This window comes from Pochonia chlamydosporia, chromosome 4 (assembly GCF_001653235.2).
Source record: "Pochonia chlamydosporia 170 chromosome 4, whole genome shotgun sequence".
Lineage (NCBI taxonomy): Eukaryota > Fungi > Ascomycota > Sordariomycetes > Hypocreales > Clavicipitaceae > Pochonia > Pochonia chlamydosporia.
In genome coordinates this window covers 2,454,958-2,478,960 of record NC_035793.1, presented here as the reverse complement: position 1 = coordinate 2,478,960, position 24,003 = coordinate 2,454,958, and the positions used below count along the sequence as shown (strand labels likewise).

The window sequence follows — 24,003 nt, the reverse complement described above, 5'->3', positions numbered from 1 at the left end:
CCCAACATTTCAACGCGCAACAAGATACACTGGTAGCGGCCATTTGCATAGTTAGCTTTGTGCTATTCACAGAGTAGCGTTTCATAAACGTGTGTTGCCCCAACTCCAACCTGACTGCTGCTGTTACTGGAGGTAAGGCTTGCACATCTCAGAAGCAGCTCTCCGAAGCCTCCTCATCACGGATCCAAGACCTACTATTCTCTAATGGACAATCAATGCTCAATTTACTGAATAGTAGCGCTGATTTACCCTTAGGTTTTGATCAGACCCCTTCGGCCATAGCAATCGATGTCACTGGCCCCAATCTTCATGGTTTAGCGTCGGTATCCTATCACGCATGGGGTTGCGTACACATATATTGTCAGAAATAGGGCGGCCTAGGATCTACGGCCACAAAGTTGACAGCTTAATCGACGATCCGGCGGTTAGCAATGGCTCAACCCATCGAGAATGTTCCCACGGCCATGTTTTCTCCATCTGTGGCACGAATCGCTGCATCGACAGCCAAGGACTGGTCGTACATAGATTCTTGGCTCGCTTCCAAGCTTTCCAATAGCCGCAGCTTGCCTACTTTCGAACGTAACTCCTCAACTCTCAAGGCCTTGCTAGCGCTTGTCAGTTTAAATGAGGGTGCTGACGAGAACTGCAATTTGATGGCCGATGCAAACCAAACTGCTTTGGACGAGAACAGTTGCGCTAGTGTGCAGTTTGAAGAAATAGAAGGTGTCTTGCCTCGACTTTGGACCACGTCGGCAATACGCGATGAACTCCTATCGGCCATTCATGGAAATCTCAACCAAGATGGAAAAGCCGCTCTTGATGCTCTTGGAGACATGGCCGTGCAGCAAGGAACCAGCCTTCCAGATCTGCACGAACTTGGCGGCCAACACATGGCTCTGATAATAACTCTATTCGAAGCCTCACAGGCGGCCCTGCGAATTGACGCCTGGAGAAATCTGCTTCTTCGAGAATATACCAAGACTACGGAGTGGCTGACTACCACAGTGAAAAGCCAGCATTACACATTGCCACCTGGACTAGTCAAACATAACCTGGACCTGCAGCGAAAAATTAAATCCTTAATTGCTCAACGACCAGATATACAGGAGCGCCAGTCAGCTGCAGTTTCGTCCCGGCAAGGCTTCCACCCAACCGTCCAGCTCGTTGCACATGAGGAGGAGCAGTTTCTAGACATATTAATACGTAAAAAGGAATTGGATTCTCAGATAATGGACTTTAGGGGGTTGCCGAGTGATGAACACAAAGCAAGGGATGAAGTTGAGGCACTCCGCCAAAAATTGAGAGTGGTTGCCTCTCGCAGAGATGAAGTTTTTGAAGGTTTAGTTGAGAAAGCAAGCCCAGTCAAGCGGCATCAAGGGGGTTGCAGTCGTTGAATATATTTTGAGTATATGCACGTTCCTAGGTCTAGCTGACCAGCGCACCAACTTCGTTTGGCTTCGACTAATTCCTCTTGCTCTTGCCTGAAACAGCACCGCCGAGTCTCCCGAATTGCCTGCCTAGGCCCGACTTCTTAGCTGGAGGAGCCGGAGTGGCATCCTTCGATGCCGATGGAGCGATTACGGGACCCGGAGCTCGATTACCGGCCTTCAATTCTGAGGGCCCGTCAATCATCCGAATATCTCCTAGACCCGATGTCGATACATCTTCTCCTTCCATGTTATGGCGTTGTACTCGCCTTGCTCGTTCTTGCACACTGCGAAACTTTTCAAGAAGCTCGACCCACCTAATGCCGCCATCCTCTCGCCCTTTGAGCCGGTTCGGCCGATCGTAGTTGGCGCTGCTGGATGGAGTGGCCGCACTGGAGTGAAGGAGTGAGTATTCTTTGTGCGTAACAACAGCTAGCTGACTTGCGCGGTTGATCCCCAGCAGGACCGGACCGGTTTCTTGGGACACCTGCTCACCTCCGAGGCGCCACTGTCAAGTACCCTATCGAGCTGACACTGTTCAGTCTGTTTTTGAGGGCAGCAAATGCTGATGATTGTGGCAGCAACATGAGAATCCCATACATGCATTTGTACAAATACGGATATTTTTCTGGCTCCAACAGCTGGAGTCTCAAGTCTGAAGCCAGTGTGAGCAGCATGCCATCCATAGTTCGGGGTACTCATTTCCTTTCTTCATTCCGACTTACAGGTAAATACAGGGGATTCAATCAGCTGAACTAGCTTATCAACCTGAATAAGAAGATTGACAGTCATGTCCAATTCACCACTGCCTCTATGGTTAACAATGTGACAGTGACTACCAGTTCCAATTGTGACGTGTTAGGGTGCATACAATATTTGAAGCAAATGGTACGCTTGCTCGTAAGCCTGAGCAAGCAGGCATAGCGAAAAAGTGGCGACAGCGTTGTAGCACCAAGAGCGAAATAGAGCTACGAACAATGTCTGGCCATCTTTGGTTTCCAGATTTCGCAGACGCTTGCGGACCTCTGCGAGTTGGGGAGCTGTGATAAGATTATTGTTGAGGTTCTGCACCATAATACTAGCAAACTCAACATCCTCTTCCTTTTCTATGCAATCCGCTAGGGTGCGGTAGATTCGTTCCGGACTGAGGCTGATGCATAGTTGTCGAATGATGAGGTTCCCTCTCGTCTCTAGAAGCTTGCGATCAGTAGAAAATAGCTGCAACAGATTGATCATAAAGTTTGCGAAGTAGTCATCATCGCTATTTCGAGAAATCTGCGATAACAACTGCAAATCTTTTGTTACCACTGCATCGGATGGATCAGAAAGTGTCTTGAGCAATGCGGGAAATGTCCCGTCATTGAAAGCCAAGACCTTTCTTGGTGCCTTCCTGTGAAGCATGATAAGCCATGTCAGGGCAGCAACTCGGGTAGCTTCATGATCATTGAGAAACAAGAGGGTTAGAGAGTTAACAGCAGCAGCATAGTCAAGGTCGGATTGACTTTGGTTGACAAGTGGCGCTCCAATAGTTGAAGCTGGTTGACCGCGGCCAGGGGATGGACTCTGAGCCTCCTGTTCGCGAACGCTTGACAGTGATACACGGTTGCTATGCGAATCATCAGGTCGATCTGCAGCTGATGCGAGTCTCGAAGTGGATTGAGATTGGCCCTGTGATATGCCCTGGTAGTTTAATCCGGAGTCGTCTGAGAGGGAAACCACGTAATCCATGAGACATGTGTTAACTCTGGTGGCGGCCTGGTGGATTGTCTCCTTGCTACTTGCCATCGCTGGAAGCATATGTGCGAGAATCTTGGGGGTGAATGGCAACACATCTTCCGGGCAGATGTCGAGAAATTCCACAATCCATCTGAGGGATTCCAAAAGGCAGTCTTCTTCTGCTTATTGTTAGAAGCACTCTTGTCAAGTGGCGCGGTGACGTAGAAGTTTCTCAAACCTAACGGAGAATCCAACGTAGCTGTAAGAATTTCTAATATGTTCTTGTAGTTGATTTCAACGTCCTGCCCCGGAATCCAGTCCTCCTCGGCGCTGTCTTCCTCATCATCGCCAAAGGCTTCAGAATCGATCTCGTCTCCTTCCTCCAGGTCCGGACGAATACTTTCCGTATCCATAGAATCTTGCCTTTTTCGTTTACCACCTTCTCTGGACTTCTTGCTCTCAACGATACCTTTCTTCACCCGTGAGATCCGCTTGATCTCACTGAGAAACTTGTCAAGGCAAGATTGTGTCGCGGTTCGCACATCTGCATTGGGATCCCCAAGAAACTTGAGCAGACCTCCCAGAAAATCCGGGAGGTGGGTGACCAGCTCAAGATCGGGGATAGAGTCCAGTAAGGTTATCCAGCCAACGAGGAACTGCCGAGTGAAGGGGTTGATTACCCATATTCTCTCCTTTAGCAAGGGGATAAACCTTGGCAGAGAAAATGCCGTAGGCAGGTTTGTATGCTGGTTTTCTGGGATGGCCTTGTCATCGCTGTCGAATCCTGGTGGTGCCTCGAGCACCGATACGTATGAAGCGGCTGACTCGGAGACAATGTCTTTAACGAGCCGATCCAGCAATTCAGCGCCATTCTTAACCGACAATTCGGAGTCTGCCCCAAGCTATATTGCTGTCAGCACTCAATGCATTGTTGATTGAGTAAATACACAGGCGCCAATGGGGAAAGCGTACCCGACAAAGTTGATCGAATATGCTGTTAAAATAGACCAGAATCTCGCCCTTTGCAACTTTGGCAATATTGTACATGGCTTCACATGCATAGTATCTCACGCGGGCATCCTGATCAGTGAAGCAGGCAAGCACCGGTGGAACAATTTTTGCAAGATAGCGTGGGAGATCCTAACACTGGTCAGCCAGTTATTGCATGGCGTCACCGCTTCGACAACACGCTCGCGTCACAAGGCCGTGGAAAGAGCATAAATGAATACACTGCAGCTCATATGGTTATGGAAGATGGAAGTGAATGTTCAAGTCAAAAGGAAAGAGGCTGCAAAAAGGGTCACAGATTATCAGGATGTCAGGGTCGAAGCGAATTTTGGAGACCAATACGTACGGAGCCAAGGGCAATCGCGGCTGCCGCCAGCCCGATAAGTCCCCCATTTCGAGCATGCGGCTGGTGGACCGCATAGGCATATTCATTGCAGAGTTGTTCAAGTATGTCGTGTACCCTCTGGTAGTCCTTGGAAGCGACGAGTTCTCGTATGACCCTCTCAAGCCTGTCCATCACAATATCAGAATCGATGGTTATCTTCCATCCACACGATGGGGGCCAAAAAACAGAGGAAAGAAGTGAAATAGACTATCGGAAGGCAGTGATGATGAAAAAATCACGTACTCGAGTGCCCCGACTTTGCGCTTGTCGTAGAGCTTGTCGTTCAGGGCACGCTGAATGTTGGCATCCATGATGGCTGCTAGACCATGCTTGGGGAATGGCCGTCCGTGTTTGAGTAGGTCTTCTTTCACTTCTCTATAAGCAAAAGGAAGCAATACACTAAGATTTCGAAACGACACTGAGGGTAGTAAGCCGCCACGGAGAGCCTTTGGCCACCACGATCACAGGCCAGCGAAAGCCGCAAGTCGTTGTGCGCCTCCCGGAGAACACAGACAGTGACGCGTGCTGTTATCGACAAGGATGAAGAGAGGCCGTTTAGTTATATGCCTGCTATGCGGCCCCAAAACAGGATCCTTGAGTGTCAGGGAGCGTGGTGTATTGCCGGTGCAGGTCTGAGCTTGTAGTGTTGATGGTTGTTCAATGGTTTGGCGGGTCTTGAAACACAGGAAACGAAGCGCGGTGCCGGGGTTGGGATTCAATGTTCTTTGATTAAATCAGTCATAAGTCAAGGTCACCGCACCAGACAGACAGGACTTTGGTGTGTCTGGTGGTGGTTTTGGTGTGGTGGGCTGTGGGCTGCCTGGCTGTTAGCCACCCGTCCGATACTGTACCTAGCTAGGTACGTACCTTGGTAAGTAGGCCTGGTACCTCAGCTATTTGAGTGTGGGGATGTGTGTGTCTCCTCAACTGGGACTGGAGCCGACATCGACCTGGTTGCTTTAATCTTCAATGTTGCCACACGGTCAAGTTCTTTCGATGTTCTGATATTTCAATGTTGTTGTCTTTCCTGTGTGTGGCAAGAGCGCGAGAAGGGCCAGGGCCATATATATATTCAAAATTGAAGTTAATCATACCTACCTAAGCATCTAGGTAGGTAGATGGGATGCTACAGCGCCGGCGTGATATACTGTACTGATAGCTGCCCTCGTGTGTTTACACCTATCCTGATCCAGATGACTGTCTGGTGCAATTCCACGCTGGCACCCAATTATTTGACCACATCAAATTTATTTGACGGCTCTCAAGGCCTGATAAATAGTCGCCGCCCCCTTGGCTGGAAAATTGCTCTGTTACGACCTGAGTCCCCTATCCCTAGGTAGGCATTTGTAAAGCATCTACATACCTAAGTAGTCCGACCTACGGGTAGGTAGGTATGTACCTGGGTAGTTAGACAGGAGGGTTTGCAAGATAGAAAGGAAGAAAAATGTCAAGACATGACAAATATCTAAGTACCTGGGTAGGCAGCTCTAAAAAAGCTTCCGAAATTGCATATCCTACATTAGTGATGGTGTCCAAAGACTCCGCCATTTCGAGCAACCGTCTGTTGGCATTTTGCAAGAATGGCAGCCTGTCTGGAGACTTCTGCCAGACGACCAATAACGGCCTTGTTTGCATCTGCAAACCCATAAAGCGCGTAGGGAATGCCCACCTCTTGACAAAACTCTACTACCAGCCGTTGGGTTTTGCGAAGATTGTGCCTCGGCATGCGTGGAAAGAGGTGATGGATGGCTTGAAACTGCAGTCCTCCATGTATGAAATCAAGCCATGGCGGGCACTCTACGTCCATCGTGGTTCGGAGCATTCGCTGAGCAAAGGATTCTTGCGGGCCGAGGTCGCAGGTGCTCATGGCAAAATGGGAGAGCACAATTTGCACATGGAGCGGCGATGAGGTGACATGGCTCACCATGACGAACATGAAGCGTGTCCAGCCATCAGGTAGCATCTTATACAAAATGCCATAGCCAAACCACGCCCAGAAGAACAACTGTCCACAAATTTCTAGGTACCAGTGCCAAGCTCCAGGGCCACGTCTTGGGCCTCGACGAGCAATGATATAATCCCACGACAAACGGTAGAGGTTGAATCGTCCAAGTGCAAGAAGAGGGTAGTACGTCCAAGCCTGAATCTTCAACAAAGCCTTGGCAACTGCATCATATTCCATAACCCGATCGTAGTATGACGACCGTAAGCTTTCCAGTAGCCGATGTGTGACGGCGAAGAGGGGCATATGTTCAATATCAGGATCGTGTTCCGGCGCATTAGTGACAATGTGATGAACATTGTGGTTCCTCTTCCACCAACCAAGTGACAAGCCACCGATAAAATCGGCAACGAATATACCAATAAGAGTGTCGATTTGGTAATCGTGGGTGATTGCCAAATGCCCGGCGTCATGAGCAAGGAAGACAAGTTGATGCCATGCAAGGCCCAAGCAGAATGCACCCAACGCATATTGGCCATACATGAGAGAAATGAACATGGCGGCAAATAACCCGAAATATCGGCAGCATTCATAAACATAAGCAGTCCGACTGCATTCGTAAAGGCCCTGGTCAATAATGCGCCTATTCAAGTCTCTGAATTTTGCCGCTATTTCTTGCTGCGTGGCCAAATCAACCTCAGGGTACCTGTCGATGTCGAGACTGATCTCCTCTCTTGTGAGAGCATCCAGGTAGGACATTCCGGTTGTATCAGGTTCCATACTGGATTGCGAGGATATTGATGCAGTTCTTGGAGGATGGTCCTTGGCCAACCTGCGTCTTCTCACTCTTTCAGCCTCATCATCAAACACTGGCGACGGCGATCTAGAGCTGGAAGCGCTTGAAGTTAAGTCTTTTGGGACATACGGATCCTTGCAATCAAGATTATCCGCATTCAACAGTGGACGAAAGAACCCGCCTTGAATTGGCGGTGTGAAGTTGGCCCAAACACCGTCAATCTTGCCAACTCGATACCGTAACATTTGCTCTTGGGCATCGGTAGAATGAAGTCTGGAATGACGCCCAGATAGGACTCAATGGGTTAGCAGAGTTCACCATTATAGAGCCAGCAGCTGTCGGGGAATCAAATGGCGTACGCTTGGATTTCATCTGTAGCGTCCTTGCCCACCATGTGCAGCAAAGCCTTCTCGCCACCTGGGTGGTAAGGTAGCCATGGATCAACCTTTAGCACATGTTGGTTGAAAATGACAATTTTGTGGCCTTTTGCAATAAGATTCTCGACCTCCCTACGAGACAAGCAAGGGTAGGTCCGGCCACCCGGAGGCATTGAGGTTGTGTCCATGGAGTTTGATCCGAAGAGATTTTAGCCAGATACAATAGCTGTGAGGCACCTATTCTGTTTAGGAGAAGATCGAATACCCAGGAACTGTCATGAGGATCCTCCCGCAGCAGCTAAATATACCAAAGGAGTGATTGATGTCCAGTTCAACCCTTTGGTGACAGGTGCTTGGACGTAGCAGTCGAGACCGGGTGTCCGAGAAGTGGGGTGGCAGCAGCTTCGTCAAGCGCAAAGTATTGACACCGTTTCGTTTGCGCAAGCTCGTGGCCTTTTGCTGATGTTCCGTTTACGAAAAGAACTTCTAGTTTGCCATTGGTGGTGAAAGGCTAATCTGATCTGTCCTGAGGCCTGATGAACAACCACGTACCTGACCTGGGTATACAGGGAGGCAGTGGAGAAGACACGAGGCCGCTGAGAACAAATTCGTTGGCAAACTTGACTCCAATCAGCTCAGCCTCTTCAGTTCGGCCGCTGAGAGCAAGGGGGCTGGGGGAGGTGGGGCAAGGACCGGGACCATTTGCCCAGGGTACTTGCCTATAGGTACTAGGTATATGTTGAAACGACTTGACGCCGTGACATCTGGACCTGGTATTGCTCGGGGTGCTGTCAATTTTTGCTCGGGGTGCTTAACACCCTACTAACTTCCCTTCCAGGCCCCGAGAGCTACGCAAGGTACCTGTCTACCAATTGCATTTCCTAAGTCTAGCAGGACAGCATATATGCTGCTAGATTGGCAATTATACTCACAGCGCTACAAGCAAGAATAGAGTTTTACTCTCTAATTTTCCCGAAAAGTAAGGGTAAGGCTTAAGTAAATATGGTAATTGCTCTCCAAGGAAAAGGTATATAGTGATTATCTGGAAGTGGTACCTAGGTAGTTAATGGGGCGTTACGCATCCCAAGCAAACATAATAGCACCCCGAGCAATACTTAACGCCGTAACTACCTAGGTACTAAGCCTGCCCTGAGGAGAGGCATTTGAGTTGAAATAAAGTGGCACACGATTGGAGTTACGATGGATGAGTACATGAAGTCAGGTTGGTTGATTGATGATGGCTTCAAGGCGCCGAGCGCGATTGCGACCGAATCGTGGACTTGCGTCCGGCAAGTGGCAGTCTGATCACACTATTGTCCGAATCAGGACCACATGGTTTAGTCGATCTAGGCATTCAACGGACATGGAGACAAGAACATGTCAGGTGCAGAGGCCGGTGTTCACACCACACCACCCGGCCCACAAGCCAGCCGCGACTCCGTACTCAGTACCTAGGCAGGTAGCTAGGTATCTGATGTTTGCACAAGTGGTCCGTTTATGACAGGGGGTTCATTACTATTTTACACCATCTAAAATGAGAATATTTGGAACAATGACGACCTCCTCCGCCAACATGTCGAGAGACAATTAGAAGTAGCAGGAGCAATGATGGCTGGCCGGTAAGCGCTTATCATCCCTCCAGATTGAAAACATCTCTGCGGCTGCGTCCGATGCCACCACCGCCAGCATACTCCGCGAACCCAGCTTAGTCTATCAAGAGCCAAGGGCCTTTAGTGTTGGGTTCTGTGCCGGAGCTTTTTTTTTTGTTGCTTCATTTGAAAATAGCTGACGCTTCAGAAGTGAATCGCTTTCGAGTTAGTGGCCATGGCAGCCTCCTTGAAAGCCTCAGCCAGCGTAGGATGAGCATGACAAGTTCGTGCAATATCCTCTGTAGATGCGCCGTACTCCAAAGCCAATGTGCCTTCAGCGATCATCTCACCGGCATTTGGCCCAATAATATGAACGCCGAGAAGTCTGTCTGTCTCTGGGTCCGCAAGCATTTTGACGAGACCGTCCGTGTCTAGATTGGTCTTGGCGCGAGAGTTGGCGCTGAATGGGAAAGTTCCGACACGATACGGGATTTTCTGGTTCTTCAGCTCTTGCTCATTTTGGCCCACCCAAGCAACTTCAGGATAAGTGTACATGACAGACGGGATACAGCCATAGTTGACGTGGCCGTACCCCTTCTTGATGTACTCCACGACAGCGACAGCCTCTTCTTCAGCCTTGTGGGCAAGCATTGGGCCGAAGGTAACGTCGCCGACGCATCGGATGTGTGGGATCTTCGTTCGGTATTCCGAATCAATAATTACGCGGCCGCGTTCATCGAGCTCCATGCCGATATTTTCCAGGCCAAGCCCTTGCGTGTAAGGGCGGCGGCCAATGGCAACCAAAACAACATCGGCGTTCAGCTGGGAGGAGAGGTTAGTATTCATACGACAAATGGGGAAAACGAGAGCAACGATGCAAGGTGTGCTTGAATGAAGACCAACTTACTGATTCGGGTTTGCCACCCTTCGCAGCATCAACATCAAGTGTGACTTTTTCGCCAGATTTGTCGCCGCTGATGACTTTGGTATTCAGCTTGAAATCCATCCCTTGCCTCTTGAGTAGTTTTTGCGTTGCCTTTGCAATCTCTGCATCCATACCAGGCCCGCCGATTTGGCCCAAGAATTCGACGACGGTGACCTTGGTTCCTAGACGGGACCACACGGACGCCATTTCCAGACCAATGATCCCGCCGCCAATGACAACCATAGTCTCCGGAATCTTGTCCAGAGCAATGGCGCCAGTGCTAGTAATTACACGCTTCTCGTCAATTTCAAGGCCTGGGAAAGGGGTTGCTTCAGATCCAGTAGCAATAAGAATGTTTTTGCCTCGAACAGTCGTTTCGCCGCCATCATTAAGCTCAACTTTGATATCATTTTCGTTGAGAAACGAGCCTGCACCTTTGATGTACTCGACGCCATTTTTCTTGAGGAGAAATTCCACACCCTTGGTGAGGCCGTTGACGGCAGTATCTTTGGCCTTCATGAAGTTTGCAAGGTTAAGCTTGACGTCGCCTACTTCGATTCCGCGGTTTTTGGTGTCATGGAGGATCTGGTGATACATATGGGAGTTATTCAGGAGGGATTTCGAGGGGATGCATCCGACGTTGAGGCAAGTCCCACCAAGTGTGCCGCGTTTTTCGATGCAAGCAACCTAGACATTGTGGTTAGCCCATTGCAACTAACGGCCCCTGGGACGAAGCAGGAAGCCTGACTTTCATGCCTTCCTGGCCAGCCTTGATAGCGGCGACATATCCGGCAACACCACCTCCAATGATAACAAGGTCCTTCTCGTCTAAAGGGCTGTTAGTTTGTGTATGTAAAACCCAGCCACAGGCAGAACAGCTTCGCAATGCCATGTCTACTAACCGGAAGAAGACGCGAATCCACGAGTCCAGCGGGAGAGTCTTGGAGATGAAACGACGCTCGGTACGCTGCCAGAGATACTGCAGTTAGAAGATCGAGCTATTTGTCAAAATTCCGCTGAAGGGAGAGTGACACATCGTCACAATTCCTGGCGGCAGCTGCTTGACCAAAATGACTTACGACGAATGCTGCCAGGACGACTGCCTGGCGGCGACTCTGGACACAAGGCGGCTACTAAGCATCTTGGGATGCCGATATGTCAGGTTGTGGATGGTCAATGGGTGCCGGATGACATGTGTTGACAAAGAGAAGAAGGTTTGAGGGTGTGAGTCGGACGTGTGTCGTCGGAGAGCTCCTGCGAGGCTTTGCGGCAAAACTTCAGGGCGACCCCGGAACGACTGGTAATTTTTCTTTGGGACCCGGCGCTTCCCTCAAAACATCGGGTCAAGTAACTTCTCCGTACTGTATGGAGACTGGAATAGCTCAACGTAATCCAATGCATGAGGGGATGGCCAATTAGGGCGCGGGTCTCTTGAGAAATTAGTGCACTTTTATGCCTCAGGACCAAAGGCCGCCCCCCAACCGTGCGTTTCCGCCTTGAGGCGACCATAGCCGCGTCCTTGGTGAGTTTCAAGGAGCCAACAATGCGAAGGTTGGTGGTGGTGACGACCTGAAGTCTTCAAGCAGGCGGAATCTGGTTCATACAAATATGTGAATCATACTTTACGCAATCGATAATCGTCTTCAGGCCGAGTACTCTAGAGTTGAGTGTCGACACATGGCCCAAAAAGAGTAGATTCTCAGACTGTTGGTCTCACCCCCGACACACGCTCCCCACACAGAATGTGATGTGAATAAAACGCATTCTGTACCACAGGGGCAGAAGTCTGAACGGATACAGGGGACTATTGTGAAGGCAATGGGATCATAGTTCCACGCGCTGGATTGCGTTTACGTATCGAGACTTTCATCTAGTTGTCTGTTATTGAAGCTGCTATCTGCCGATGACCAGGAACCTAGAAATTTGCTGGATACCTACCTAGGTAGGTAGTCCTCCTGCTATATAGTCTGACCGTAACATGGAACGAAGAGTCGTCGTTAACCAGCTTTTTTAGATTCATGTACGGTTTCTTGCGCCTTCTCCCATACCAGCTGCATTGACTTGCGCTCCCTGTCCCGCACATGTTTAGACTTGGGAATTCTCTTTCTGAGAAACCAATGCAGATTGGCAGCAAGAGAAGGCTGGCCCTTGGCAGGCCCAAAAACGCTCTCCACTTTCATATCTTCATTAGTCTTCTTCCTTTTGCATTCCCTGAGTAGACTCAGAAGGAACAGCTCCACAAACAACGCCGACCATTGGTTCAAGCCGGGGAGATCCAAAGGTTTGAGAAGGCTGATACTCAGATGGCCATTCGCAACAAGTGACGCGTAGAACTGAGCCATATTACCCAACCGACGCTCGCTTCTCAGGCCTTCTCCTCCCGACACTTCATCAGCCTCTGCTCCCTCACCAAAGAGGGATTCGCCTAAGTTTCGAAACGTTTTCCAGAGGCGATCTTGAAACGCAAATCGTATCCTGCTATTTACGCATGCCTGACCCCCAACCAATGCGTAATATTCATTGTAGCTGGGTTCGCTTCCAACACATTGGACAAGAACCCGAGTGATTTCCAACTGTTCATCTCTTTTTAGTTTTAGCCCTACGAATTGGCGATAGCCATGTTCGTAGTTGAGTGCCGACATGATAGCCGTAAAAATGGCGACCTGGGCAGTCGTATTGAGACCTTGCGCCTTTGCCTTGCTTGGATAATCCGGTAGAACAAAATCCATGTCCTCATCATCCAGCGTGTTCTCATGGCCACTTTCTGCAGCGGCAGATATTATTTTCGCCCTTTCTTCCGCATCGTGGTACGTTGGCACGCTGGCGCCAACAAGCCACCACCTGCCGTGCTTGTCTATGGTCTCAATATCTTTGAGGCCAATGCCCATTGGCGCAAGTCCTTCCAGCCTCCGAGACTGCGATTTCAGTTCACCAAGACGCTTTTTCATGCGAAGAACGTGCTCAGACACTATGGCGGAGTCCATTCCCTTGGCTCTGGGCTTGCTATTCTTCAAGCCCTGAATTGTCTCAATCATGAACTTCGTGCGTACTGAGACATTCGTATACCCAAGCTTGTTGACGGAAGAGTTCAACACATAAGAAACATGCTTGAGTGCTTGAGGGTCATCTCTTCGCAACAGCTTTCCAGCCATTCGACAGACTCTTAGCAGTAATTCCACATTCAGCTCAGAAAGGCTGTCCAGTAGTTTTTCCATGAAATCAAAGATGATTCTACAGCTAATCACGTCGAAAACATATAGCTGTGTGAGGAAGGTGAGGAAGTTGGAGGACTCCTTTGTTAACCCTTGGTGGCTGCCGCCATGATCCGAGGCTTGGCCATAATATTCGCCGAACTCGTTGACTACACGTCGCACCATATGTGACGCAAAGCTGGAACCCGTAATCTTGTAAACTGCGGCGGAAAACCCGCCCACTAAAACGAAGAATTGGTCATTGAGGCTTTCTGCTCTGCGCATTTGGGCCAGGATAGAATCAGTAAGTATCTCCGTAACTTCTCCTCGAGCATTTGACTGATATATTTCTTCAACAGATTGCAAAATCGATATGATATTGGCGTCAGTCAATCGGTTAACTAAGCCACGAAGTCTCTTTTGCAGATGAGACTGGGCTTGGTGCTCTGACCCTGCACCTCCATGGCGTCGCGAAGGAGGGATGTACTTGAAGATGGACTTCCCTTCGGTTGGCGCAACATAGGGGTTCTCTCTTTCAGGGGGGTCGACACTTCTGATGGATTCGTCGTTGCCACCAGGCTCATCGACTCTGTGATTGGCATACTCAGCAACCGTCGTGCCAGGTTCGCCACCGACTCGACGGCGGTGATCAATGCCTCGGCCATGGCTATCCTCGGGGTCGTCGTAAGGCAAATCAGAGTAATGCGCTGAGCTGTCGTCGGTGAGATCATCCACAGAGCCGTCCCTAATCGATTCGTAGCTCTGCCCAGATGCCCGAACAGAGAAGGGCTGTGCAATAGGCTCGGACTCGGATTTTCTTCTTTTCAAGGAGAGCCAGTCATCATACGCACGCTTCCGCTTCTTCACCTCATCTTCACTACTGGCAGTATCTTCACCGATTTCGCCGATTATTTCATCAAGGCCATCGTCTTTGAACGCTTGCGGTAGAGATCGACGACCCTTTCTCATACCAAGCTTCCTCTCAAATTCTTCGATATCAGCATCATCTTGAGCAAGCTTGTCCTTGAGAGTCTTGGATATCGACCCTCCCTTTGGCGACTGTTTAGGCTTCTCCGCAAGGTCTTTATCAAGCGAGTCATCCCAACCCTCGGTCTCATCTGAGGAACCGCTGGCTGTGTCATGGCCCATGAACATGTCCTCCTCCGCCTTTGGCGAAAATTCGGATGTTGAATGAAGGTGTATTGCAGATGGTTTTCCACGTCCATCATACCCTTTATTGCTCTCCACGGTTTCCGTCACTGACGCCGGAGGATGCTTCGAGTATCTCTGGGCTTTCCTCCGTGTTCTTTTTGATCTGCGTTCCTCTTTCCGTGCAAGAGACTGAAATGAGCCATGACGACTCCTCGTTGCGGGTCCTTGCCTCCGCGGCAGTGACTCAACACCAATCCGCTTGAACAGTTTTTGCTGCAACTCTAGGACGGAGCCAGTCGGCATCTTGAATGAATTGTTTGGCGATTGAACCAGAAGCAAGTTGTTCTCCGTAGTAGACGACAGCCTCCTATCGCTGAGTGAAGTTGAGTGAAGTTGAGATGGCAAATTTGAGAGTTGCAGATGTTCCGACACACTTTTGTTATGAAGGCACTGGGGGGGGGAAAGTTCGGGACAGGCCAGCTACGATTGAAGGCACAAAAAAGTGGGAATATTGCAGACCATTGCGGCAGATGGAATAGCTACCACGGAAAAAGAAACCAGGGAAATTGTTCGACGTGCAAGAGAACAGGTTGATTTGAGTGGATGGAAACTGGACAATCTGCAACTTGACTAAAGCCTTCGTGTTCGTTGACTGGAAGTGAAAGAGTCTGCAAGGCCTGCCTGGTCTGTTGGCTGAGGCACAACTGCCAGAGGGAGGCTGCATGTGCGAAAATAATTATGGGGCATGCCAACCTTGGAGAATGTGAGATGGACAACTTCTTGACAAGTGTATATGTTTCCCCACAATTATTGGCCAACGAGCAAAGTAGGTGGGCAGTCGCACTAAACCAGGTCATTTCTTTCAACATACAGCCGCGGAACACACCAGATCGCAACGCATGGTCATGCCCAGGCATCGACTTGAAAGAGACGTTAGGATTTGAAATGGAATCTAAACACTTAAGCCAAGACGAGGCAAGTAGTCTGATATCATTTGACAACCTTGATTTTCCGTACAGGCCGAAGGATTCAACGATTAACCCCTCAGAGTACAGTTTTTCGCTAAGCTTGGCGAGCTCTTCGCCCAAAGAAAAGGCGCAAGCCATGGAGCGGTCTATTTGACTCAAAAGCGTTGTGAGTATCAGCCTCTTCGCTCTGGATTTGTCGAAACTTATCCTCCCACTCTTGTCACGATAACACCCTGTCTAGATTCTCATCGCTAACCGCACTGTCCACTTAGTAACGCTGGGGGTAGAAAGCGATGGTGTAGATGGTAATGATGCCATGGCTGATCGACATGTCGGGAACTCCATGCCAGTCATAATTAGAGCATCAAATGGCAAATCAAAGAGAAATAGATCTGATAAGATAAAGATATCAACGGTCGTCCAACCTGATGACCTTGGCGGCTTTTACGCCAGATATGCCGATGTTTGCAAATCTGGGATGACTGCACTGAGGCCCAGAGATCGAAGCAAGAAGAAAGCTAAAGCAAGGAAGAAGAAAACTGTATCTTGAAGATATTCACATAGGGATGGACAACATATTACATAACAAATGCTTGGCTTGGCATGTACTGTCTCATGCTCTGCTCGGGGAAAAGACAGGTGGAAACATCCAACCCACACAATACTGAGGCTCAGTATGGGTAGAATTATTTTACTTTGTAATTCTAGCGTGCCAATACAGAACGAGCAGCTGCCTGCAAACTTTTTCAAACTGTTTTTGTGGCTGATAAGGTGTTGATAACAGCAGCACATCCCACTGCAGCGAAAGTGCAGTGAAGCAAGCAAGCAAGCAAAACAAAAACCCAACCGAGTCGATTTGTGTAATCCCATTGTTACGATAGAAGTAATTGTTTAGCAAGTGGCCACATGCGTATCTTTCTTGCCAGATGGTAGTGGGATTCGGCAGATTTGACGCAAGTGACTGATGTTTGGAGACATTGCTGATACACCTTCCCGTTAGGCTACTCGGAGAGAACCGTTAAGCAATTTACCCCTTGGTGAAGAGTGCATGAAATATGTGATGTCTTGCAAAGATGTTTGTATGAAAATAAAGTGGCGGTAGAAGGGGTAATAAAGAAAAAAGCAAACCGGAACAAATTAGACAACCAAAGTGCCACTGACTCTCTGGCACTGCTCCTATGAGTACCTAGGCAGCAGCGAATTCGTCATTTGCCAAATACGTCAAAAATGTTATGTGCATGATTTGTAACGATAGGTGGAGTCACGGGTAGGGGAATGGCAAGACGGAGTTGAAGGCTCGCACCTATGATGACAACCCTAGGCCAGATTTACAAGGGGCCAAGACGGCACCTGGGAGTATTTGTCTGGTTGTACGTCCATGTCAGTACGGGGATTGACAGTTCATTTGACAAGTCTACCACCTGCAACGTTAAACGACGATGACAGGGCAAATCAATAAAACAGAAAAGCTAATATCCAAATGTAATGTGACATGGCCACTTGCACCCAACAACAATTCGAATGTCCAAGTACTCTTCATGGTTCCTGGTCTGTCGTAATATCACGGCTACAGTGGGCCATTTGTTCTAGAGACGGGACACTTTATTTATTCATTACAAGATCATGTCTCACCTCAGCTCACGCACACAATGGCGCTCGTCATATAGCCTGACCGCCTTGTTCATTTGGGTCTTAGAATCATCACGATTCGAGGGCAGATGTAAAATATCAACGGTTCTTCTCACTAAACCGATTCATTCAAAGTCGGATCGCCCACGTCCACGCCACGTGAATTACAAATTCATCCAACTTTTTATTCTCATTTTGCGGAAAGATCGACCAAAGAGAAACATAAAAATCAAGAAAAAGACATAAGGAGAGTATCATGGCCAGATAGGCTGCAAGGAGTGAGCAATGCTTCTCCGTCTCAGCGCCACTCCCTCCATGGCCAATGTTTCGTCCACTATACGGCTTGGAATAACGCAATACGGGTTGTTCGATACCCTTTGCTTACATGATCTGGTCCTGTGTCAGCCCAGCATGGGTGTCTGTTTCCATGCTCTCGCCGCCAGGCTGATTCAGATACTTGACGAAGCTCAGGTTGAGAGGGCGGCCACCGTACTGGTAGCCCTGGAATTTAGCTATCGCAGTCTCGGCAGTGTCTGCGGTATCGAAACGAACGACACCAGAGCCCCTGGATCGACCACTAGGCTCATATTGTATTTCGGCCTGCTCAACCTTGCCAATCGTAGTGAATAAGTCAACCAAGTCATCATTACTCGTAGACCATGGAAGCTAGTACGAAAATCAGCATATATATCGGAATCAAACTGCCATATTTTGTTGTCAACTCACATTACGGACGTAAATTGTCTCGCCCTTTTCAGTCCCAGCGGTGGCACCGTCTGTGAATGGGTTCGGAGGCACGGCGGCGGCGGATGAGGCATCGAAGTTCCCACCACCACCACCGGCAGAAAACCCACCACGACCGCTGAATCCGAAGCCGCCTCGGCCTCCACCATAGCCTCCACGGCCAAATCCACCACTGAAACCGCCTCTCATACCGCCGCCGTAGCCGCCTCGACCAGAGAAGCCCATTCCCCCGGAGCCAGCATATCGATCTTCCCTGACCTCAAGCATTCGACCTTGCCAATCATACCCGTTGAACTGCTGAATAGCATTTCGGGCGTCATCAGGGTTCTCGAACACAACAATACCAGAGCCCTTGGGACGGCCATCGGGACCAATATGAACATCGGCACGAATAACCCCACCAACACGAGCTGGTGGGCAGTCAGTGTCAGATGCAAAGTTTTTCGCCCAGTATTGATGATGAAGTGCAAACTCACCAGCCTGTCGGAACAGATCTTTCAGGTCCTGCCACCCAATGTTGAACGGAAGCTGTTGAGAGTTAGAATTACAATACAAGGGGAGGCTACCACAAATATCGAATGCCACTGACGTTAGCTACGTAGATCTGTCGACCACCTGCGCCAGGAGGGCCACTGTATCCGCCTTGATTGTTAAAGCCGCCAGACATGCCTCCGCTAAACCCGCCGCGGTTGCCTCCGGTGGCACCGATAAATCGTGGCTCGGCCTCACGGTCCTTTGGAAAGTAGTCAGTCGATGCCAATCGAGTTCAGACTTGAGACGGCTTACCTCTCGAACATAGACCAGTCGTCCCATCAAGTTCTGGTTGCTAAGCTGAGCAACGGCTTGCTGAGCCTGTTCTCTCGTTGCATATTCCACAATTCTATAACCATTGGTGAGCCTTTGACCCCTTTGCCGTCGCAAGGTCAAAACGAAAGAACGTACCCGCATCCCTACAGTCGTCCAGGACATCGTCCGAACCCGTCAACCCAGCCATCCATCAAAAGCCTGCGAAAGGGAATGTGCCAAACAAAAGAGGAAAGATGTAGAAAGGAGCGGAAAAGAAAACCAGCCAAAGACTATGTGATAAAGCCCACCTTCGACATTCCATTGGGGAGAAGAAGCACATCAGCGAAGAGGACTTCTCCAGCTGTGAGAACATTCTGTTAGACAAGCACTCTGCGATCGTGGTGCGGTGTTAATACACGTACCCTGTCTCATAAAATCTTTCAGATGATGCCACTTCACATCGTATGAAAGATTGCCAACATAGACGCGGCGGTCTTGCTGTGAGGTCTCTCGAATGTTGCTCATCATTTGCTCTCTTGCCGCGGCTCGCTCTTCGTACGATCGATGCGGTGCCTGTCCGCCGTAACCTGCGCTAGATCCTCCGCTAGGGGCGCCTGTTCCAGTCATGGGCGAGCGATCACGGCCGCGTCTATAATCGTCTCTACTATTCGATCTACTGCGAGGCGAAAATGAGCGCCTGCGTGATTGTCGACCCGGGCTTCTGGAGCGTCGGCGGGGTGATCGAGACCTCTCTCGCTGTTTCAAGTCAGCATTAAAGCCCATATCCAATCATTGCATGTCGTGGTTCGCGCAACTAGACAGCCGACATTGCACGCCGTCCTGTAACTTGGCGACATGTCACGCGAGTTTCTCTGGGTGCTTTCATGATTGGAGAATTATAGCGCGGACCTCCTCATCGAATGTCACTGTAGACGGGCGACTGGCCCATCCGCAGCTAAACAACGACGAGTGCTGCTCCGTCCTAGCAATAGTTGGTAGCTTATACATGCCACCAAGTACAGAAGGCTCACAAGACAGACTCATTACTTCGATCATCCACATTGGACAATACCTGGAGGCCAGAAGTCCAAGCCAGACTCGAAGAGGAGCCAGCGCAGAGAAGAGGGTCCGGTCGAGTGATAAAATGATGAGACGGCTGGAAAGTCAACGGAAAACTTACGGGTCGATAGGTGTCGCCTGAGTCAGCTATACAAGGACAGTTAGATATCTAAGTGGACGTTTCTTCCTCAAAAGGATGTCAAGAAAACCAAATGGTGGCCACTAATTGCGGTCGAAGCAGATGCATAAAACACAAGAGGAAGAGTGTGGGTGGTGGTTTGTGGGAGAGGGAGGACAGTTTGGGAGGGAAGCAGGCAGGGAACATGCAGATAAGGGGGCTTATGATAGCACAGCGTAAGGGAAAAGGCGAGCAGACCAGAACGTTGTGTTTGGCAGAGCGTGATCTTTGGTGTGAGTGATGATGAAGCAGTTACAGAAGTCAGGAAATAGCATCAACTTTGATGGTGACGATGATGTCCGAGCTGTGTCGTTGACAGCTGATCTCTATCTGCAACAAGGCTGACGGCTCGGATGGGCGTAAAGATAGTCTTTGAGCAAAAGACGCTACACCTCGGTGTGACTTCCTTGTGCGGGCAAAGCAACAGGTGGGACTGCCAGATAATTGCCTGGTAAAGACTGCGATAGCAAGCCTTGAACGTGAACAGCGAGAGGGCAGTGAGGGCGGCGGCATGGACGGGGTAGAAGAGGTGCGGATAGACGCAAATGCACAACAGAGGGGAAGACGTACCCATGACAAAGTCTAAGCGTTGTGAACGACGAGGCTCTGTGCCCAAAGCTCGGTGAAAGGCAAGCGGGTGGTGTCTCAACAGAAAGGAGGGTAGCTCAAGCCTGGTTGCGGGCACTGAGCGGGAATATGACGAAAGACGAGCACTGTGGTGAGGAGGAGGACACAACTGTCAGCAAACAACAGAGACTCGCATAAATGCAAGCTGGATGCAGCAAAAGTCAGAATTGGGATGGTGGCGGCGCGAGTGCGAAGGGGGGTGCGAGGTGATGGGGTAAGCTTGTAAGAGCAAGTTGGCGAGAAACAAAAAGACGCGCCTCTGGCTCGAACGAGGGTGAATCAGGCAGCGAATGGGATTGCTAAGGAGGTAAGTGGACAAGGGGGGTCGAGCTGCAAGCTACCCTACCTCAGGAACGAAGTACAAATCTTCTTGCCTCAAGTTAATCCACCTGGGCCAGTACTCCCGTACCTCCCTGGACGAGGCAGGAGAGGAAGGATTGGAAAGGATTGGAAAGAGACGGAAACGAAGGGAGGGGAGGGACAGGCTGGAGACTTGTCGTAATTCTCGAGCTTGAGAAAAAGGAGAGATTGGAGGGAGGAAGGGAGGGTAAAGCTCAAGCAAACATACGTCCAGTCTGGTGGACAGCCAGGAAAAGACTTGAGTGCCGGCCAGGTCAACTCTGGTCCGGGTCGGGGTCGTGCTAGGAGGTCGTGCTTGGGCAACACAATGGCCAAAATTTGCAGACTGGCGCAGGAACTCGTGCTTGAGCTTGAGCTTGAGTTTATTGCTGGTACCCGGTTCGTGCTTGCGTGCTTGCGTGCTTGCTCGCCCAGCGCACGTAGTACACAAGTATGAGAGCCAAGTTGCCAAGATGGCACAGGTGCTATTGATGCTTGAACCTCCAGATGCCTCGTTGCCGAAAAAAACCTGGAAATAATTAGGCCCCCAATATTGATGTTGACTGGAGCTCTGTGGACTTGATGTGAAATGCCGGGTCCGTCACCTAACTGATTGAAGTTCTTTGTCTGGTGCCAGCCAAGAGCCAGCTGCGACGGAAGATTCACCTCAGCTATTTTTCGGCCTGATTTTTGGCCTAGCACCAAAACTGTGCGGAATTCGATCTTATGCCATGAACCACCCGTGCCAGGCAAGGTGGGACGTCACACATGAACATATAAAGATATGAATCAGTGCCTCTCAGCAGAGGCTGTCAATTGCATCAGACTAACACTGTGAAATTATTGACTTGACTAGGCCACACCACACCAAACCACACCAGACCCCTTCTTGCCCTTGTTCCTTCAGGCACCGTGAATATATAATGGGTAGGTCGTAGGGAGATCCATCCTGTCTAGGTGTGCACAGTGGATTCAGCATGCCAACTTGGAAGTTGATGTGCGGTCTTGTACACGCAAATTGACGAGTCGTCCACATCGCTGGCTAGCAATTTCGGGTTACATCGTGACGTCTTCTCTAATAGCCAAGATATCAGAAACTGGATTTAGCAATGCCCTTTAACCTCTGACATCTATATGTCACAGCGGTCTTATTACCGGTGGCCATTTGTGCATACTTGACCCGCTGGTTCCATGACATCCGCTCAGCATCCTTTCTAAAGTTGGAAGTTTGGGACATGGAGGCTCACCATCCACCTGCGAATTCTAAAGTTGCTTTGCAGGAAAAGTTGACCTTCAATGCCTGCCGGTGCTCTATTTTCCGCGCCACGGCGAACATGCGCATCATAGTATCGAAAACCCTGTAAAGAACCTACCTAGGTACCTACCTAGGTAGGTAGGTAGGTACATGTAGTCAGTACGAGGATTGCTCGGGGGGCGGCTTGCCCCACTAACTACCACTTCCAGGGCACCGTAAGCTGCACAAAGTGCCTGGCTACCAACTGTATTTCCTGAGTCCGGCAGGACAGCGTATGCGCTGCCGGATTGGCAATTGTAATCGCAGCGCCGCAGGCAAGGACAGAGTTTTAGTCCCTAAATTTACTGGGAAGTGAGGGCAAGGCCCGAGCGAACATGGTAATTGCACTCAGAGGATAAAGAATATAGTGACTATCTGGAAGTGGTAGTTAGTGGGGCAAACCGCCCCCCGAGCAAAAATGAGCCGCCCCCCGAGCAATCCTCGTCAGTACCACAGCGTGAAGGAACCAAATCAGGCGGGTCGATTTTTCGCGTATTCCGGCGCTGCGGGTCTCATTTCTCAGTCCAAGATTAAGTACCTACCTAGGTCGGTATGTTGCTATCAAGGTGCGCGGTACTTCGTGGTCCCCGGTAAATTCGACACGTCAAACACTTGAGTACTCCGTACGGAGTACCAGAATATTGATTGATAGAACCAGACTGGCCAATGGAACGTGGGCGACCCGGACCACGCCAGACATGGGGCACTCAACCCACCACAGCACTACCATGTCTGTGCCATGACGGTCGCATGAAACCAGGTTCAACCTTCGTCGACGACGAGTCAACTACCATACGACCGACCTGAGCCATACACGGAGCGAAGCAGAACCGCAACGACAGACGGTCACTATTCCTGTATGATTCCTTCTGCGTCATACATTTGCATCGTCATTTGACTGTCTTACGCCGGCTGCTTTGCCTTGTGCCGAGTTCTTGTGCGATAATGCAAGCCCTGCCAACTCGCCGGGTTTTGTTCCAGGCGACGCGTCGACTGAGCACGCCTCGCAACGCTCGCCTCATCCAAGCAGGATTTCATTCACATGAGCATCCCTTGTCACAAAAGTCGGTTTCTAGTGTGGAAGATGCTATTCTTTCAGCCGCCTATCAACATGTCCCCAGTCATGGATTCTCTTGCCGTTCCCTAAGTCTCGGAGCCCAAGATGCCGGATATCTGGACATCAGCCCAAGTGTGCTGTCGGATGGCGTGTTCAGCCTGATCCGTTTCCATCTTGTCCATCAACGCCTGGCTCTTTCGGATACGAGCCGAGCGCTGTTTCGCACGATGGAGGAAAACACAACAGTCACAGGAGTTGGGTCCAAAGTAGCCGCCTTGGCGTGGGCCAGACTCATGGCAAACAAGGACATTATTCACAAATGGCAGGAGGTATGATTCCCCCTATCCTATACACTCTTGCTCTTAACTTGGATGAAGCGTCCTGCACATCTTGGCCGTACTTCTGCTAACTTAGATAACGCCAAGGCACTTGCCATAATGGCACAGCCTAGCTACGTCCCGGCTTCTCTGAAAGAACTTGCCAAACTTTCGGACGAGATGTGGTATCTGGCTGGTGACAAATCGGTCGACTCTTCCTGGTATACCAAGAGGGCATCGCTATCTATGGTATACAGCGCGAGCGAGCTATTCATGACGAACGATAAGTCACCGGACTTTGTCGACACTCACAAATTCTTGACTAGAAGGTTGCAAGACGTAACGGCGCTTGGAGGAATCGTTGGAGCCCTGGGAGCCTGGACCGACTTCACAGCGAACGCAGGTGTAAACGTGCTTAGAAGCAAGGGTATCAGGATATGAGGCATAAAGTTAAACGTCCCCTAACCGAGAGACGATGTATTATACTTCACCATCAT

At 49.9% G+C, this 24,003-nt stretch overlaps 11 protein-coding genes across 11 annotated transcripts; 4 read left to right on the top strand and 7 right to left on the bottom strand.

Annotated features, from left to right (window-relative positions):
* Positions 1-431: 431 nt before the first annotated feature.
* Positions 432-1,394, top strand: VFPPC_14354 (hypothetical protein; the record flags this gene model as incomplete). The annotated part of the gene is made up of 1 exon (XM_018292123.1): positions 432-1,394. The coding sequence occupies one exon, from the start codon at positions 432-434 to the stop codon at positions 1,392-1,394; it is 963 nt and encodes a 320-aa protein (XP_018143736.1).
* Positions 1,395-1,461: 67 nt separating this feature from the next.
* On the bottom strand, positions 1,462-4,847 carry VFPPC_08181 (vacuole-associated enzyme activator complex component (Vac14); the record flags this gene model as incomplete). Its single annotated transcript, XM_018286931.1, has 8 exons — positions 1,462-1,819; positions 1,923-2,082; positions 2,153-2,232; positions 2,299-3,322; positions 3,382-4,045; positions 4,116-4,283; positions 4,498-4,660; positions 4,780-4,847. The coding sequence occupies 8 exons, from the start codon at positions 4,845-4,847 to the stop codon at positions 1,462-1,464; spliced, it is 2,685 nt and encodes an 894-aa protein (XP_018143735.1).
* Positions 4,848-6,055: 1,208 nt separating this feature from the next.
* Positions 6,056-7,824, bottom strand: VFPPC_08180 (fatty acid desaturase; the record flags this gene model as incomplete). The annotated part of the gene is made up of 2 exons (XM_018286930.1): positions 6,056-7,547; positions 7,634-7,824. The coding sequence occupies 2 exons, from the start codon at positions 7,822-7,824 to the stop codon at positions 6,056-6,058; spliced, it is 1,683 nt and encodes a 560-aa protein (XP_018143734.1).
* A 1,620-nt stretch (positions 7,825-9,444) lies between these two features.
* VFPPC_08178 (dihydrolipoyl dehydrogenase, mitochondrial precursor) lies at positions 9,445-11,057 on the bottom strand (the record flags this gene model as incomplete). Its single annotated transcript, XM_018286929.1, has 3 exons — positions 9,445-10,142; positions 10,201-10,852; positions 10,902-11,057. 3 exons carry the CDS (start codon positions 11,055-11,057, stop codon positions 9,445-9,447), a joined length of 1,506 nt encoding a protein of 501 aa, XP_018143733.1.
* Positions 11,058-12,162: 1,105 nt separating this feature from the next.
* Positions 12,163-14,811, bottom strand: VFPPC_08177 (armadillo-type fold domain-containing protein; the record flags this gene model as incomplete). The annotated part of the gene is made up of 1 exon (XM_018286928.1): positions 12,163-14,811. One exon carries the CDS (start codon positions 14,809-14,811, stop codon positions 12,163-12,165), a length of 2,649 nt encoding a protein of 882 aa, XP_018143732.1.
* A 136-nt stretch (positions 14,812-14,947) lies between these two features.
* On the bottom strand, positions 14,948-15,232 carry VFPPC_16055 (hypothetical protein; the record flags this gene model as incomplete). The annotated part of the gene is made up of 1 exon (XM_022428992.1): positions 14,948-15,232. One exon carries the CDS (start codon positions 15,230-15,232, stop codon positions 14,948-14,950), a length of 285 nt encoding a protein of 94 aa, XP_022284392.1.
* Positions 15,233-15,453: 221 nt separating this feature from the next.
* On the top strand, positions 15,454-16,026 carry VFPPC_16054 (signal recognition particle domain-containing protein; the record flags this gene model as incomplete). The annotated part of the gene is made up of 3 exons (XM_018293807.2): positions 15,454-15,483; positions 15,564-15,660; positions 15,749-16,026. 3 exons carry the CDS (start codon positions 15,454-15,456, stop codon positions 16,024-16,026), a joined length of 405 nt encoding a protein of 134 aa, XP_018143730.2.
* A 1,460-nt stretch (positions 16,027-17,486) lies between these two features.
* VFPPC_08176 (RNP domain-containing protein) lies at positions 17,487-19,262 on the bottom strand (the record flags this gene model as incomplete). Its single annotated transcript, XM_018286927.1, has 8 exons — positions 17,487-17,771; positions 17,832-18,259; positions 18,326-18,377; positions 18,439-18,582; positions 18,636-18,729; positions 18,792-18,799; positions 18,944-18,996; positions 19,058-19,262. The coding sequence occupies 8 exons, from the start codon at positions 19,260-19,262 to the stop codon at positions 17,487-17,489; spliced, it is 1,269 nt and encodes a 422-aa protein (XP_018143729.1).
* A 169-nt stretch (positions 19,263-19,431) lies between these two features.
* Positions 19,432-19,836, top strand: VFPPC_08174 (hypothetical protein; the record flags this gene model as incomplete). Its single annotated transcript, XM_018286926.1, has 1 exon — positions 19,432-19,836. The coding sequence occupies one exon, from the start codon at positions 19,432-19,434 to the stop codon at positions 19,834-19,836; it is 405 nt and encodes a 134-aa protein (XP_018143728.1).
* A 310-nt stretch (positions 19,837-20,146) lies between these two features.
* VFPPC_16053 (hypothetical protein) lies at positions 20,147-20,446 on the bottom strand (the record flags this gene model as incomplete). Its single annotated transcript, XM_018293806.2, has 1 exon — positions 20,147-20,446. One exon carries the CDS (start codon positions 20,444-20,446, stop codon positions 20,147-20,149), a length of 300 nt encoding a protein of 99 aa, XP_018143727.2.
* A 2,631-nt stretch (positions 20,447-23,077) lies between these two features.
* VFPPC_08172 (ubiquinone biosynthesis protein COQ9 precursor) lies at positions 23,078-23,947 on the top strand (the record flags this gene model as incomplete). Its single annotated transcript, XM_018286924.1, has 2 exons — positions 23,078-23,518; positions 23,615-23,947. 2 exons carry the CDS (start codon positions 23,078-23,080, stop codon positions 23,945-23,947), a joined length of 774 nt encoding a protein of 257 aa, XP_018143725.1.
* Between the last annotated feature and the right edge of the window lie 56 nt (positions 23,948-24,003).